This window comes from Muscardinus avellanarius (genome assembly GCF_963383645.1).
Source record: "Muscardinus avellanarius genome assembly, chromosome: 5".
Classification (NCBI taxonomy): Eukaryota; Metazoa; Chordata; class Mammalia; order Rodentia; family Gliridae; genus Muscardinus; species Muscardinus avellanarius.
In genome coordinates, this window is record NC_137790.1 from 141,192,821 (window position 1) to 141,205,662 (window position 12,842).

General features: G+C 43.2%; 1 protein-coding gene across 2 annotated transcripts in view; it reads right to left on the reverse strand.

Annotated features, from left to right (window-relative positions):
• Positions 1–12,461, reverse strand: part of RBM6 (RNA binding motif protein 6) — a gene marked incomplete at both ends in the record, with an annotated part of 108,135 nt that extends 95,674 nt beyond the window's left edge. For both annotated transcript variants that reach the window (XM_080695856.1, XM_080695855.1), the window contains 2 exons: positions 2,169–3,432; positions 12,418–12,461. In XM_080695856.1, the coding sequence (XP_080551982.1) occupies positions 2,169–3,432; positions 12,418–12,461 (1,308 nt within the window). The remainder of the gene's footprint in view (positions 1–2,168; positions 3,433–12,417) is intronic.
• Positions 12,462–12,842: the final 381 nt, after the last annotated feature.

A 12,842-nucleotide genomic window follows, 5' to 3' on the forward strand; every position in this document is an offset into this window, starting at 1 on the left:
ACCATCAACAACAACAACAACAACAGAAAAAAAAATTAAAAAATAAAGACGATAGGGGTATAGATCACAGGTAAAACAACCATGTGTTCAATCCCCAGTTCCACATACACACAAAAAAAGATGATTTTTATTATATTGCAACCATAAGTCTCCTTACTTAAAAAAAACTTGTAATTTAACATCACTTCTTAAACGAGATATGGTGGCACATGCTTGAAATCCCAGTACTTGAAGGGCTGAGACAGGAAGACCACACGCAGGTTTGTGGCCAGCCCTGGTTACTTAGGGAGGCCCTCCACAACTTGGTGAGACCTTGTTTCAAAATAAATAGCTGGGCATGGCAGCCCACACTTGTAATCCCAGCATTTGAGAGGCTGAGTCAGAAGAACAGCTAAGGCTGTTCGTGGACAGCCTCAGCTACTTAGACTCTCAAAAACTTAGTGAGACCCTGTTTCCAAATAAAGTATAAAATAGGTCTGAGAGTATACCCTGGAAGTAGAAAGTCCCTGGTTTCCACCCTCAGTACCAATAAATAAATGAATAAATAAATAAATAAATCCTTAATCACAAGGCTTGATTATGCAAATGTTATGAAAAACAACTTCCAAAAATTGATACTTTCATACTAATTATCTCAGAGTATTTACATACGTACAATGAAGCAAAATAATGAATAACAAAATAAAAATATGACCTAAGCCAGGTGTGGTGTCACATACCTATAATCCCAGTAGCTAGAAGGCTGACAGGAAGATCATAGGTTTGAGGACAGTCTTAGCAAGTAGTGAGACTTTCATCAACCTAGCAAGACTCTTTTTCAAAATAAAAATGAGGCCGGGCCTGGTGATGCACGCTTGTAATCCCAGCATTTGGGAGGCTGAGACAGGAGGATCACGGTTTGTGGACAGCCTCAGCTATTTAGTGAGGCCCTCTGCAACTCAGTGAGACCCTGTTTCAAAATAAAGAATAAAAAAATAGGGCTGGGAGTGGCTTGGAGGTAGAATGCCCCTGGGCTCCATTCCCCCGTACTACAAAAATAAATAAATAAATGAAAATGAAAATGAAATAAGGCTAGGGGTGTAGCTCAGAGGAGGAATTCCCCTGGGTTCAATCCCTAGTACCATTAAAAAAAATTGCACAAACAAATAATCTGAGCCAAGTATGGTGGCACACACCTGTAATTCCAGTATTTGGGACACTGAAATGGGAGGATCACAAGTTCAATATCAGTCTTAGCAACACAGCAAGACCCTTTTTCCTAAAAACATAATTAAAAAAGTGCTGGGAGTGTAAGAGTGTAGCTTGGAAGTAAAATGCCTCTGGGTTTGTGGTGGTGTATGCTTGTAATCCCAGCATTTGGGAGGCTGAGAGTGGAGGATCGCAGTTCACGGACAGCCTCAGTTACTTAGTGAGACCCCTGCAACTCAGTGAGACCTGGTTTCAAAATAAAGAAAAAATAGGGCAGGAGACGTAGCTCAGAGGTCGGGTGTCCATGGATTCCATCTCCAGACACGGAAAAAAAAAAAAAAAAAAAAAGACTCTGGGTTTGATCACCAGTATCACAAAAAATAGAAGGGGTGGGGAAATAGGGAGGGGAGGGGAAAAGAAAATATAGTCTGAGCTGAGACCTCTCTCCTTTTTTGCAGCACTAGTAGTGGAACCCATGGACATTCTACCTGTGAGCTATACCCCTAGCCGGATTTTTTAATTTTCTTTTTTTTCATTAAAAACTTTTTTTTTGCAGTACTGAAGATAGAACCCAGAGGCATTCTACTTCCAAGCTACACCCCCAGTCCTGTTTCTTATTCTTTACTTTGAAACAGGGTCTCATTAAATTGCGGAGGGCCTAAGTAGCTAAGGCTGGCCACAAACCTGTGCTCCTCCTGTCTCAGCCTCCTAAGTACTGGGATTACAAGCATGCACTGCCACGCCTGGCCCTTTTCACTTTAACAAAGGATCTTGACGAATTGCCAAGGCTGGGCTCAAACTTGCAAACCTCTTGCCTCAGCCTCCTGAGGTGTCAGAATTACAAGCATGTACTGCTATGCCTGGACAAATTTTGCTTTTTAATGGTACTGCAACAAGAGATAGAGAACTGAATGCCCTGGACTCTATACTTCATCCTTCAGAAAAGCTTTATAAAAAAGAAAATCACTTCATCAACATACCTGAAGGTCCCGTTGTGCATCTCGGGCTGTTTTGCCCTCTGGAAAAGACTTGTTCTGGCCATAGCCAAATATCTGGCCTCCTGGTAACCTGTGGTCCACATCGCGGTACTCCATACTTCTATAATCAGTGTCTTGTCGGCCAAGAAAATCCAAATCGCCTTCTTCTTTAAACAGACCAGGATCTGGAGTCTGTTTTTCATCTCCAGAAAGCTGTGACTTGTCTTGGTCTTGAATTGGACTCTGGCTGTTCTGAAAGTCTGATGAAGGTTCGTGTTCAAAGGCTACACCTTGTGTTTCTCCTTTTTTTTCTGGGTGCTCAGATTCTCCCTTCTGAACACCAAAAGCAGGCCTTTCTACTGTATGATCATGTGTGAATTCTTCTCTCTTGTTCACATGTTCTCTATCTTGTGTAGAGGGCTGGATATAATCCAAACTTTTTGGATTCACAGGAGGGATCTCCCTATCTCTAAATTCCATACAAGGTCCCATCTCTCTGCTCCTAAAATCCTGGTCAGTCCTGGACCGGTGTCTACCTCTGAAATTTGAATGTGGTGTATCCCTGTCCCTAAAGTCTAGATCAGCAGTACCTGAACCTCGGCCTCTAAAGTCCACCTGTGTTTCATCTTTATCCCTGAAGTCCAAACCAGACACATCTCTGTTCCTAAAATCAGAGCGAGACTGATCTCTGGTCCTGAAATCCAAGTTTGGTAAATCTCTTCCCCTAAAATCGGCATGGGATCCGTCCCGACCTCTAAAATCTAAACTGTAAGTGCCCTGGCCCCTATAGTCAGACGGAGGGGCATCCCTACCTCTAAAGTCAACAGTGTGAGCATCCCTGTCTCTGTAGTTCATATGGGGTATCTCTCTACCTCTGTAATTCATCGCAGTCCCATCTCCACCCCTGTAGTCCATAGGTGGCCCTTCTCTATCCCGAAAATCCCCAGAGTGCATATCCCGCCCCCTGAAGTCCAACTGTGATGTATCTCTGCCCTGGAACTCAGCAGATGAGAAATCCCCCCCCCTGAAGTCATGTCCAGGCCCCTCCCCTCCTCGATAGTCACCATGCGGTCCATCTCTAGCTCCGCAGCTGAAAGAATGCTCCTCTGCGCTTGCAAAGGGAGGCCCCGAGTGCCCCTGGAAACCAAAGGGGAGTGAGTCTCTGCCAGCAAAGTTGCCAGAGTGTCTCTCTTGAGCATGACTCTTAAGGGGAGGAGGAGGATAATCCCTGTTCCACCCGGGAGCAAACCTTTCTTCTTGGCTCCCACTGTAGAAACAAAGACAGTGTTATTCATATTGTCCAGAGAGTTTGAAATCTACACACCAGCATATTCTTCTCTAATCACAGCACATTCTTCTTTAAACATTTTTTTGGGGGCAGAGTTCTGTTACAAGGTCCTAGATCTGCAGAATACAGCAAAGTTTTGCTATTTTAAGACGAAGTGACGGAGTAAACTGCTATGCTCCCATTTCAGAACACGAAGAAAGTCAACACAAGGTTTTCAACATGTCTGCTGCAGAAAAAGCTTTCACCCAGTCCTGCAACAGGGAAAATTTGCAATACCAGATAAGCTAACAATGGTGATATACCTCAAAAACTTCCATCCCCTACAGCCAGGGAACTTAGAACTCCAAGGTCAACATGCTGACTTCTTTACATTGGGGAAAAAAATCAGTGCACTGTACATTTCTTACAATAAATTTCAGAAAGTGTCTTTCCCATTGCTGCATCCAGGGATGACATTCTAAAATATTTCATTTTAGCTACAGCATGAATACCACCCAATCAAAATGGATGCAGGCCCAAAGAAACAGTGGCACCATCACCAGTAAGAGTACACCAGTGTCCACCAGTTGAGCTTTACTCTGGCTGCATCTAAATCCCAGCTCTATAGTGCCTCAACATCAAAGTGCTTAGCTAGGTCCTATTGTTGTAATTCCATGTGGCTATCACAGAAGATAGCCCAAATCACGCCATGAAGCATGTCGAAGTCACCTAAGGCAAGCATCAGTATCCAAGAGCTCGAAGCTAAAAGGATCCTAGAGACAACATCAGGCTGATAATCCTGACTCCAATGCTTCGTCCCAATTATTCAGAGTAATATGTTTTTTGTTTTTTGTTTTGTGGTACTGGGGATAGAACCCAAGGGCTTTCTACCTCCGAGCTGCAACCCCAGCCCTATTTTTTATTCTTTATTTTGAAACAGGGTCTCACGGAGTTGCAGAGGGCCTCACTAAGTAGCTGAGGCAGTCCACGAACCACGATCCTCCTGTCTCAGCCTCCCAAATACTGGGATTATAAGCGTGAACCACCATGCCTAGCTAAGAAAATGTATTTTAAAAATCAGTTTAAAGAATTCAACAAATAAACAAAAGATGGCCCTACCTTTCAGACTTCCCATCTTCTTCCCTTTTTCTAAACTCCAGAGCCGTTTACACATTTTGGTTTGGGTAGAGATTAAGGGAATATAAGTAAGCAATTAGGAGCTGGGCTTGGTGGCGCAAGCTTATAATCCCAGTACTTGGGAGGCTGAGACAGGAGGATCACAGGTTCAAAGCCAGCCTTGGCAAGTTAGCAAGGCTCTGATCAACCTAGTAAGACCTTGTTTCCAAATAAAGAAAATTTGGCTGGGAGTGTAGACTGGAGGTAGAATGCCTCTGGGTTCAACTCCCAGTACCAAAAAAAAGTAAGCAATTAGGCACCTGGGATCCTGGATAAGGACACATAAAAAAGGAAAAAACAAAATGTGAAGGATCATGTGCTGTTTATCAGTGAACAAAAGTATAAAGGTAGTAAGACCAACTCAGTCCTCTTCGTCCCGAACATACGGCTTCTATTATAAGATCCTTCTGACCTCAGATACACCATTGGAGTAAAATTCAGAAAAAAGTGATCTGGGGTCACTCAATTCAAAAGAAAAAGTTATACGACCAAACCTTTTTTTTCTTTCTTGTGTGTGTGTGTGTGCGCGTGCGTGTGTTTTACTAGGGATAGAGGCCAGGGGCGTTCTACCTCCAAGTTACCAGACTACACCCCCAACCCTGGGTGTGTTTTTTCTTTTTTTTAATTTGGAAACAGGGTCTCACTAAAATGCTTAAGCTTACTGGAAACCTACACTCCTCCTGTCTCCGTCTCCCAAGTACTGGGATGGCACCCAGCTCAACCCCTCGCCTTTTTTTTGGGGGGGCGGGTCTGGATGGTACCTCCGAGCTCTACCCCCAGCCCTATTTTTTATTCTTTACTTAGAAACACAGTCTGAGTTGCAAAGGGCCTCATTAAGTAGCTGAGGCTGGCCCCGAACCACAATCCTCCTGTCTCCACCCTCAAATGCTGGGATTACAAGTGCCATCATGCCCGACTCAAACTCTTTCTTAAACAGGATTTAACAACATTAGATACAATAATGAGCATGTAATGAATTTTAATAAATTTTCAGAATATGATGACTTTCACTGGCTACCATTAGGATCATTCATGTCTGTAAAGTTTATCATAAAAGAACAAGTTTAAATATTCTTAATAGGCCACATAATCTAACACTAAAATTAAAATGGTATATTAACTATAGTGTCTCCCATATTTAGTAGCGTTCAATAGGGCTGGGTGTGGTGGCGCACCCTTGTAATCCCAGTACTTGAGAGGCTGAAACATGAGGGTCACAGGTTTGCAGCCAGCCTCAGCTACCTAGTGAGGTCCTCTGCAATTTAGTGAGTCCTGATTCAAAATAAAGACTAAAAGATAGACGTGGTGGCTCATATTTGTAATCCTGGTACTTGGGAGGCTGAGACAGGAAGATCACAGGAGATTATATATATTTGTGTGTGGTATTAGGGATTGAATCCAGGGTCTCTCTACCTCTAAGCTATACCCCAGCCCTATTTTTTATATTTATTTATTTATTTATTTTTGGTGGTACCAGGGGCTTTTCTACTTCCTGGCTATATTTCCAGACCTATTTTATACTTTTTTTGGAAACAGTCTCACAAAGTTGCTGAGAGCCTCACCAAGTAGCTGAGGCTGGCTTCAAACCTGTGAAATCATCCTGACTCAGCCTCTCAAATGCTGGGGTTACAAGTGTGCGCCACCACACCTGGCTCTATTTTTTTTTTTTTTTTTTTTGGTGGTACTGAGGTTCCTGGAAGCCCTTCTACCTCCGGGCTACACTCCCAGACCTATTTTTACATTTTTATTTGGAAACAGGGTCTCCTAAGCCAGTGCACGCGGCTGGCTTCGAACCTGCGCGATCCTCCTGTCTCTGCCTCCCAAGCGCGGGGATTACAAGCATGCGCCACCACGCCCGGCTCTATTTTTTATTTTTTGAAACAGGTTCTTACTAAGTTGGAGAAAGCCTCACTAAGTACCAAGAATCTGTGATCCTCCTGTCTCAGCCTCCCAAGTACTGGGATAACAAGATGATAAAAGCAGGCCGTGGTGGCGCATGCTTGTAATCTCAGCATTCAGGAGGCTGAGACAGGAGGATCGCGGTTCGCGGCCAGCATCAGCTACTTAGTGAGGCCCTCCGCAACTTAGTGAGACCCTGTTTCAAAATAAAGAATAAAAAATAGGCTGTGGGGCCGGGCATGGTGGCTTGTAATCCTAGCATTTGGGAGGCTGAGACGGAAGGATCTGGGTTTGCAGTCAACCTCAGCTACTTAGTGAGGCCCTCCACAACTTAATGAGACCCTGTTTCCAAATAAAGAATAAAAAGAATATGGCTGGGAGTGTAGCTTTAAGGTAGAATGCCCTGGGTTCCATACCCAGTACCGCAAAAAAAAAAAAAAAAAAGCTGTGGGTGTAACTCGGAGGTAAAATGCCCCCCTGGGTTCAATCCCCTATAGATAGATAGATAGATAGATAGATAGATAGATAGATAGATAGATAGATAGATAGATAGATAGGAGATACAAGCCAGGTGTGGCAGTGCACACTTGTAAACCCAGTACTTGGAGGCTGAGACAGGAGATTGGAAGGTTCATGGTCAGCCTCAGCAACTTATAATGCTGTCCACAACTTAATGAGACCCTGTTCCAAAATAAATAATAAAATACGGGTGGGAGAGTAGCTCAGAAATAGAGCACTCCTGAGTTCAACACCAAGTACCACAAAAATAAAATAAAGATGATAAAAATGCACCATACACTGGGGTGTGATGTAGACAGGATAGGATAAAAAGGATCCTAAAAGCAGCATGTAATAATTTATATTTAAGACAGGGAAATGTAATTTTAAATAAGTGGGTCAAAGAAAAAGTATACTGAAAACAGGGGAAAAAGTTATGCAACAGCGCTAAATTTACCCAACATTTTTTTTTTTTTTTGCCTCCAAATGCTGGGATTATAAGCATGAGCCACCACACACTGCTTACCTAACATTTCGGAATACTTACTTAAACCATCTTGAATTAATTCTGAGAAATAACATTACTTATAAAATAACCTGAAGCTGGGCGTGATGATGCACACTTGTAGTTCCAGCATTTGAGAGGCTTAAACCAGAGGAGAGGATCACGGTTCGTGGACAGCCTCAGCTACTTAGCGAGGCCCTCCGCAATTTAGTGAGACCCTGTTTCAAAATAAAGAATAAAAACAGGGCAGGGGGTGTGGCTCAGAGGTCAAATGCCCCTGGGTTCCATCCCTAAACCCACAAATAAATAAATAAAATAACCTGAGAGCCAGATGTGGTGGTGCACACTTATAATCCCAGTACCTGAGAGGATGAGACAGGAGCATCAAGGTTTGTGGACAGCCTCAGCTACTTAGCGAGGCCCTCTGCAACTCAGTGAGACCCGGTTTCAAAATAAAGAATGAAAAATAGGGCTGGGTATAGCTCAGAGGTAGAATGCCCCTGGGTTCCATCCCCAGTACCTCAAAAATAAATAAATAAGTAAATAAAATAAAATAACCTAGTCAAGTGTGGTGGCTCACACTTGTAATCCCAGCATTTGAAAGGCTGAGACAGGAAGATTGTGGTTCAGACAACTTCAACTACTTAGTGAGGCCCTTTGGCACTCAGTGAGACCCTGTTTCAAAATAAAAAATAAAAAGTAGGCTGGGGTGTAGCTCAGAGGTAGAATGCCCCTAGGTTCCATCCCCAGTACCATAAACTAATTAATTAATTAAACTGAGTCAGACATGGGGTGGCATGTGCCTGTAATCCCAGTATTTGGGAGGCTAAAACAGGAAGATGCAGGCTTGAAGACAGCCTCAGCAACTGAGGAGGCTCCATTTACAAATGAAATAAGATAAAGCTAGGAGTTAGCCCACTGGCAGAATGTGCCTAGGCTCCATCCCTGGTACCACAAAAAACAAAATAAAGTAAAATAATCATCTTTAAATAGAGGTAATAAAAATCAGATTATAATCTAAATACTTTAAAATGTTCAACTAAAAGCCCACTGATCCAGCCGACAGACCCACAAACTTTTTCACAAAGAGGCTAGTAAACATAATGGGTTTTATGAATTATAAAATCTGCTGCTGAAGCATGAGGACAACCACAGATAATTTGAATGTAAATACATGTGGCTGCATTCCAAAAAAACTTCACTTAAAAACAGTCTGTGAGCTGTAGCTTATTGTCCACTGACAACAAAACATAGTGTTTTAAAAGGAAAAATACATAGCCGGGCGTGGTGGGCATGCTTGTAATCCCCGCGCTTGGGAGGCGGAGACAGGAGAATCGCGCAGGTTCAAAGCCAGCCGTGCTGGCTTAAGAGACCCTGTTTCCAAAAATAAATAAAAAAGTATAAAATAGGTCTGGGAGTGTAGCCCGAGGTACAAGGGCTTCCAGGAACCCCAGTACCACCAAAAAAAAAAAGGAAAAAGGAAAAATATACCCAGCATCACTACCACTGGATTAAAGATCCTGAACAGAAAGTCAAGACTATTTTACTCAGAAAGTAAAAATGAGCTGGGCATGGTGGCCCACGCTTGTAATCCCTGTACTTGGGAGGCTGAGACAGGAGGATCACAGGTTTGCAGCCAACTGAGGCCCTCTACAATTTAGTGAGACCTTGTTTCAAAATAAAAAATAAAGAAGGATTAGGGGTGTACCTCAGAGGTAGAATGCTACCACACCTGGCTTGCCTGGCTTATTTTTTTATAAACTGCCAGGTCTCCAACCTGTGATTCTTCTGTCTTAGCTTCCCAACTCCTGGGATTATAGACATGTGTGCTACCACACCCAGCTTGGTTATTTTCTTTATGATTATTCTTCCTTTCTTCTTACACCAATATTTTTTTTCTATTTGAATTAGGGGTGAAATCTAGGGGCCTTCTACCTCCAGGTTATACCCCCAGCACTATTTTTTTTTTTTTGTTTGGAAACAAAGTCTCAATTTGCTGTTTTTGTTTTGTGATACTGGGCATTGACCCAGACACATTGTACCCCTAAGCTACACCCCTAGCCCTATTTTTTATTCTTAATTTTGAAACAGGTTTCACTAGTTGAGGAGAGCTTCACTAAGTAGCTGAGGCTGTTCTTGAACCTGATACTCTCCTGTCTCAGCCTCCCAAGTATCACCACACCTGGCAATACTTTTGAATTTAAAGGTCAGATTTCTTAGCCACCAAGTAAAACTACAAGAAAAACCACATTCACATAGCATTTCATTAGTGGGAAACACAATGCATAGTTTTAAAAATACTATCACTGTGCATATTATATTAGCTATTAAAAAAATTAAAGTTAAGTCAGGCGTGATGGCACACACTTGTAATCCCAGCATTCAGGAGGCTGATTCCCAGTTCACGGATAGCCTCAGCTATTTAGTGAGGTACTCGACAACTCAGTGAGACCCTGTTTCAAAATAAAGAATAAAAAACAGAAAACAGGGCAGGGAATGTAGCTCGGAGATTGAATGACCCTGGGTTCCATCCCCAGACTCGCAAAAAAAAAAAAAAAAAAAAGTAAAATACAGTGGCACATGCCTATAATCCCAGTACTTAGGAGGTTGAGACAGGAGGATTTTAAGTTTGCAGCCAGCCTCAGGAACACAGTGAGGCCCTCCAAAATTTAGTGAGACTATTTAAAAATTAAAAATAAAGCGCTAGCCAGGCGTGGTGGCGAACGCTTGTAATCCCAGCATTTGGGCGGCTGAAACAGTAGGATTGCGGTTTGCAGACACCCTCAGTGAGGCCCTTTGCAACTCAGTGAGACCCTGTTTCAAAATAAAGAATAAAAAATAGGGCTGGAGCTGTAGCTTGGAGGTAAAATACCCCTGGGTTCCGTCCCCAGTACTGCAAATAAATAAACTGCTAGAGGTATAACTCAAAGAGAAAATCCCCCTGGGTTCAATCACCAGCACAAAAATAAATAGATTAGGCAGGCAGAAAGAAAAGCAAACAGACAGACAGACAGACAGACAGACAGACAGACTAGGGTATAGCTCAGAGATAGAATGACCCCCTGATTCAATCCTGAGTACCACAGACAGACAGAGAGAGAGAGAGAGAAAGAAAGGAAGGAAGAAAGAAAATAAATTACTAGCCTGGTGTGCCATGGTGCACATCTGTAATCTCAGCAACTCAGGAGGATGAGGCAGAAATATTTCAAGTGCCAGACTAGCCCGAAAACTTAGCAAGACCCTATCCCAACCATAAATGTGTGTGTGTATGTGTGTGTGTGTGTGTGTTTGTGTGTGTGTGTGTGTGTGTGTGGTGTGCGTGCGTGCATGCGTGTGTGTGTGTGTTTCACTGGGGACTGAACCAGGGGCAAGTAATGAGATGCTCATTAACCTAGTGATACCCTGTTTCAAAGTAAAAATTTAAAAAGAGGGCTGGAAACCGGGCATGATGGCACATACTTGTAATCCCAGCACATGGAAGGCTGGGACGGGAGGATCGCACAGGTTCAAAGCCAGCCTCAGCTACTGAGTGAGGCTGAGACCCTGTTTCCAAATAAAGTATAAAATAGGTCTGGGAGTATAGCCTGGAGGTAGAAAAGCCCCTGGGTTCCACCCCCAGTTAAAAAAAAAGGGGGGGGGCTGGGAACTGGGTGTCGCGATATATGCTTGTAATCCCAGTACTTGGGAGGCCGAGACAGGAGAACTGCATGTTCACAGCCAGCTTCAACTACTTAGTGAGGCCCCCTGTAACTTAGTGAGATCGTGCTTCAAAATGAATAAAAAAATAGGGCTGGGGCCAGGCATGATGGTATGCTTGTAATCCCAGCACTTGAGAGTCTGAGACAGGAGGACTGCGGTTCACAGCCAGCCCCAGCTACTTAGTGAGGCTCTCTGCAACTGAGACCCTGCCTTAAAATAAAGAATAGCTGGGCATGGTAGCGCACCCTTGTAATCCCCACACCTGGGAGGTGGAAATAGGAGGACTGCGCAGATAATAGACTCTGTTTCCAAATAAAAAGTATAAAATAGGTCTGGGAATAGCTCGGAGGTAGAAGGGCTTCCAAGAACCCCAGTACCACCAAAAAAATAAGTAAATAAAAAATAAAGAATAAAACAGGGCTGAGAGTATATCTCAGAGGTATCCTTCCTGTCTCAGCCTCCCAAATCCTGAGATTAAAAATGTGAGCCACAGTCGGGCACGGTGGAACACACTTGTAATTCCAGCTCTTAGGAGGCTGAGACAGGAGGATCACAGGTTCATGGCCAGGCTCACCTACTTAGTAAGACCCTCCAGAAATTAGTGTGATCCTATTTCAAAATGAAGAATAAAAAATAGGCTGGGTGTGGTGGTGCACGCTTGTAATCCCAGTACCTAGGAGTCTGAGACAGGAGGATCGTGGGTTTGCGGCCAGCCTCAGTTACTTGGTGAGACCTTCCACAACTTATGCTTTTGTGTGTGTGTGGGGGGGGGGGTACTGGGGATGGAACTCAAGGGCATTCTACCTCAGAGCTACACCCCAACACTATTTTTTATTCTTCATTTAGAAACAGGGTCTCACTGAGTTGTAAAGGGCCTCACTAAGTAGCTGAGAACCGCAATCCTCCGGTCTCCACCTCCCGAATACTGGAAATTACAAGTGTGCACCACCACGGCCCGGCTCACAATTTCTTTAGGACTAGAAATAAGTTGCAGATAGAGCTCGGTGGTAAAGCACTTTACCACGCATGAAGCGTGAATTCAATCCCCAACTTCCTACCCCCAAAAAGAGAAACAATTAGAACCGTTTACATAGTTTCTACTTCCAAAAAAATCAAAGCTATTTCTCCTCAAAGAAAATGACAAGACAAAAAGCTATATAATTATCCATAAATATTGACAATTTCAATATTCCTATTTCAGGACTTACCGAAAAGGTCCTGTTCTGTTAGCAGATCGAGAGTCCCCCCACATGTCTTTCTACTCCAAGAGGGTCTCGATAAGTAGATTGTTTTTAAACAAACTCAGAGCAGTGCCTGTAAAACAAACCACAAAAATTAAGTGCTTGAGAAAATAAAGCAGACTAACTAGTTACTCCCTGCTTAGTATACCCAGCTCCATCAACATCTTAACGCATTAAGAATGTTTCTCATTTTATTTATTTTATTTTGGCACTGGGGGTGGAATCCAGGGGCTTTCTACCTCTGGGCTATACTCCCAGACCTATTTTTTAATTTAGAAATAGGGTCTCCCTAAATAGCGGAGGCTGGCTTCAAACCTGTGTGATCCTCCTGTCTCAGCCTCCCAAGATCGGGAATTACAAGCGTGCCCACCACGCCCGGCTTTGTTTCTCTT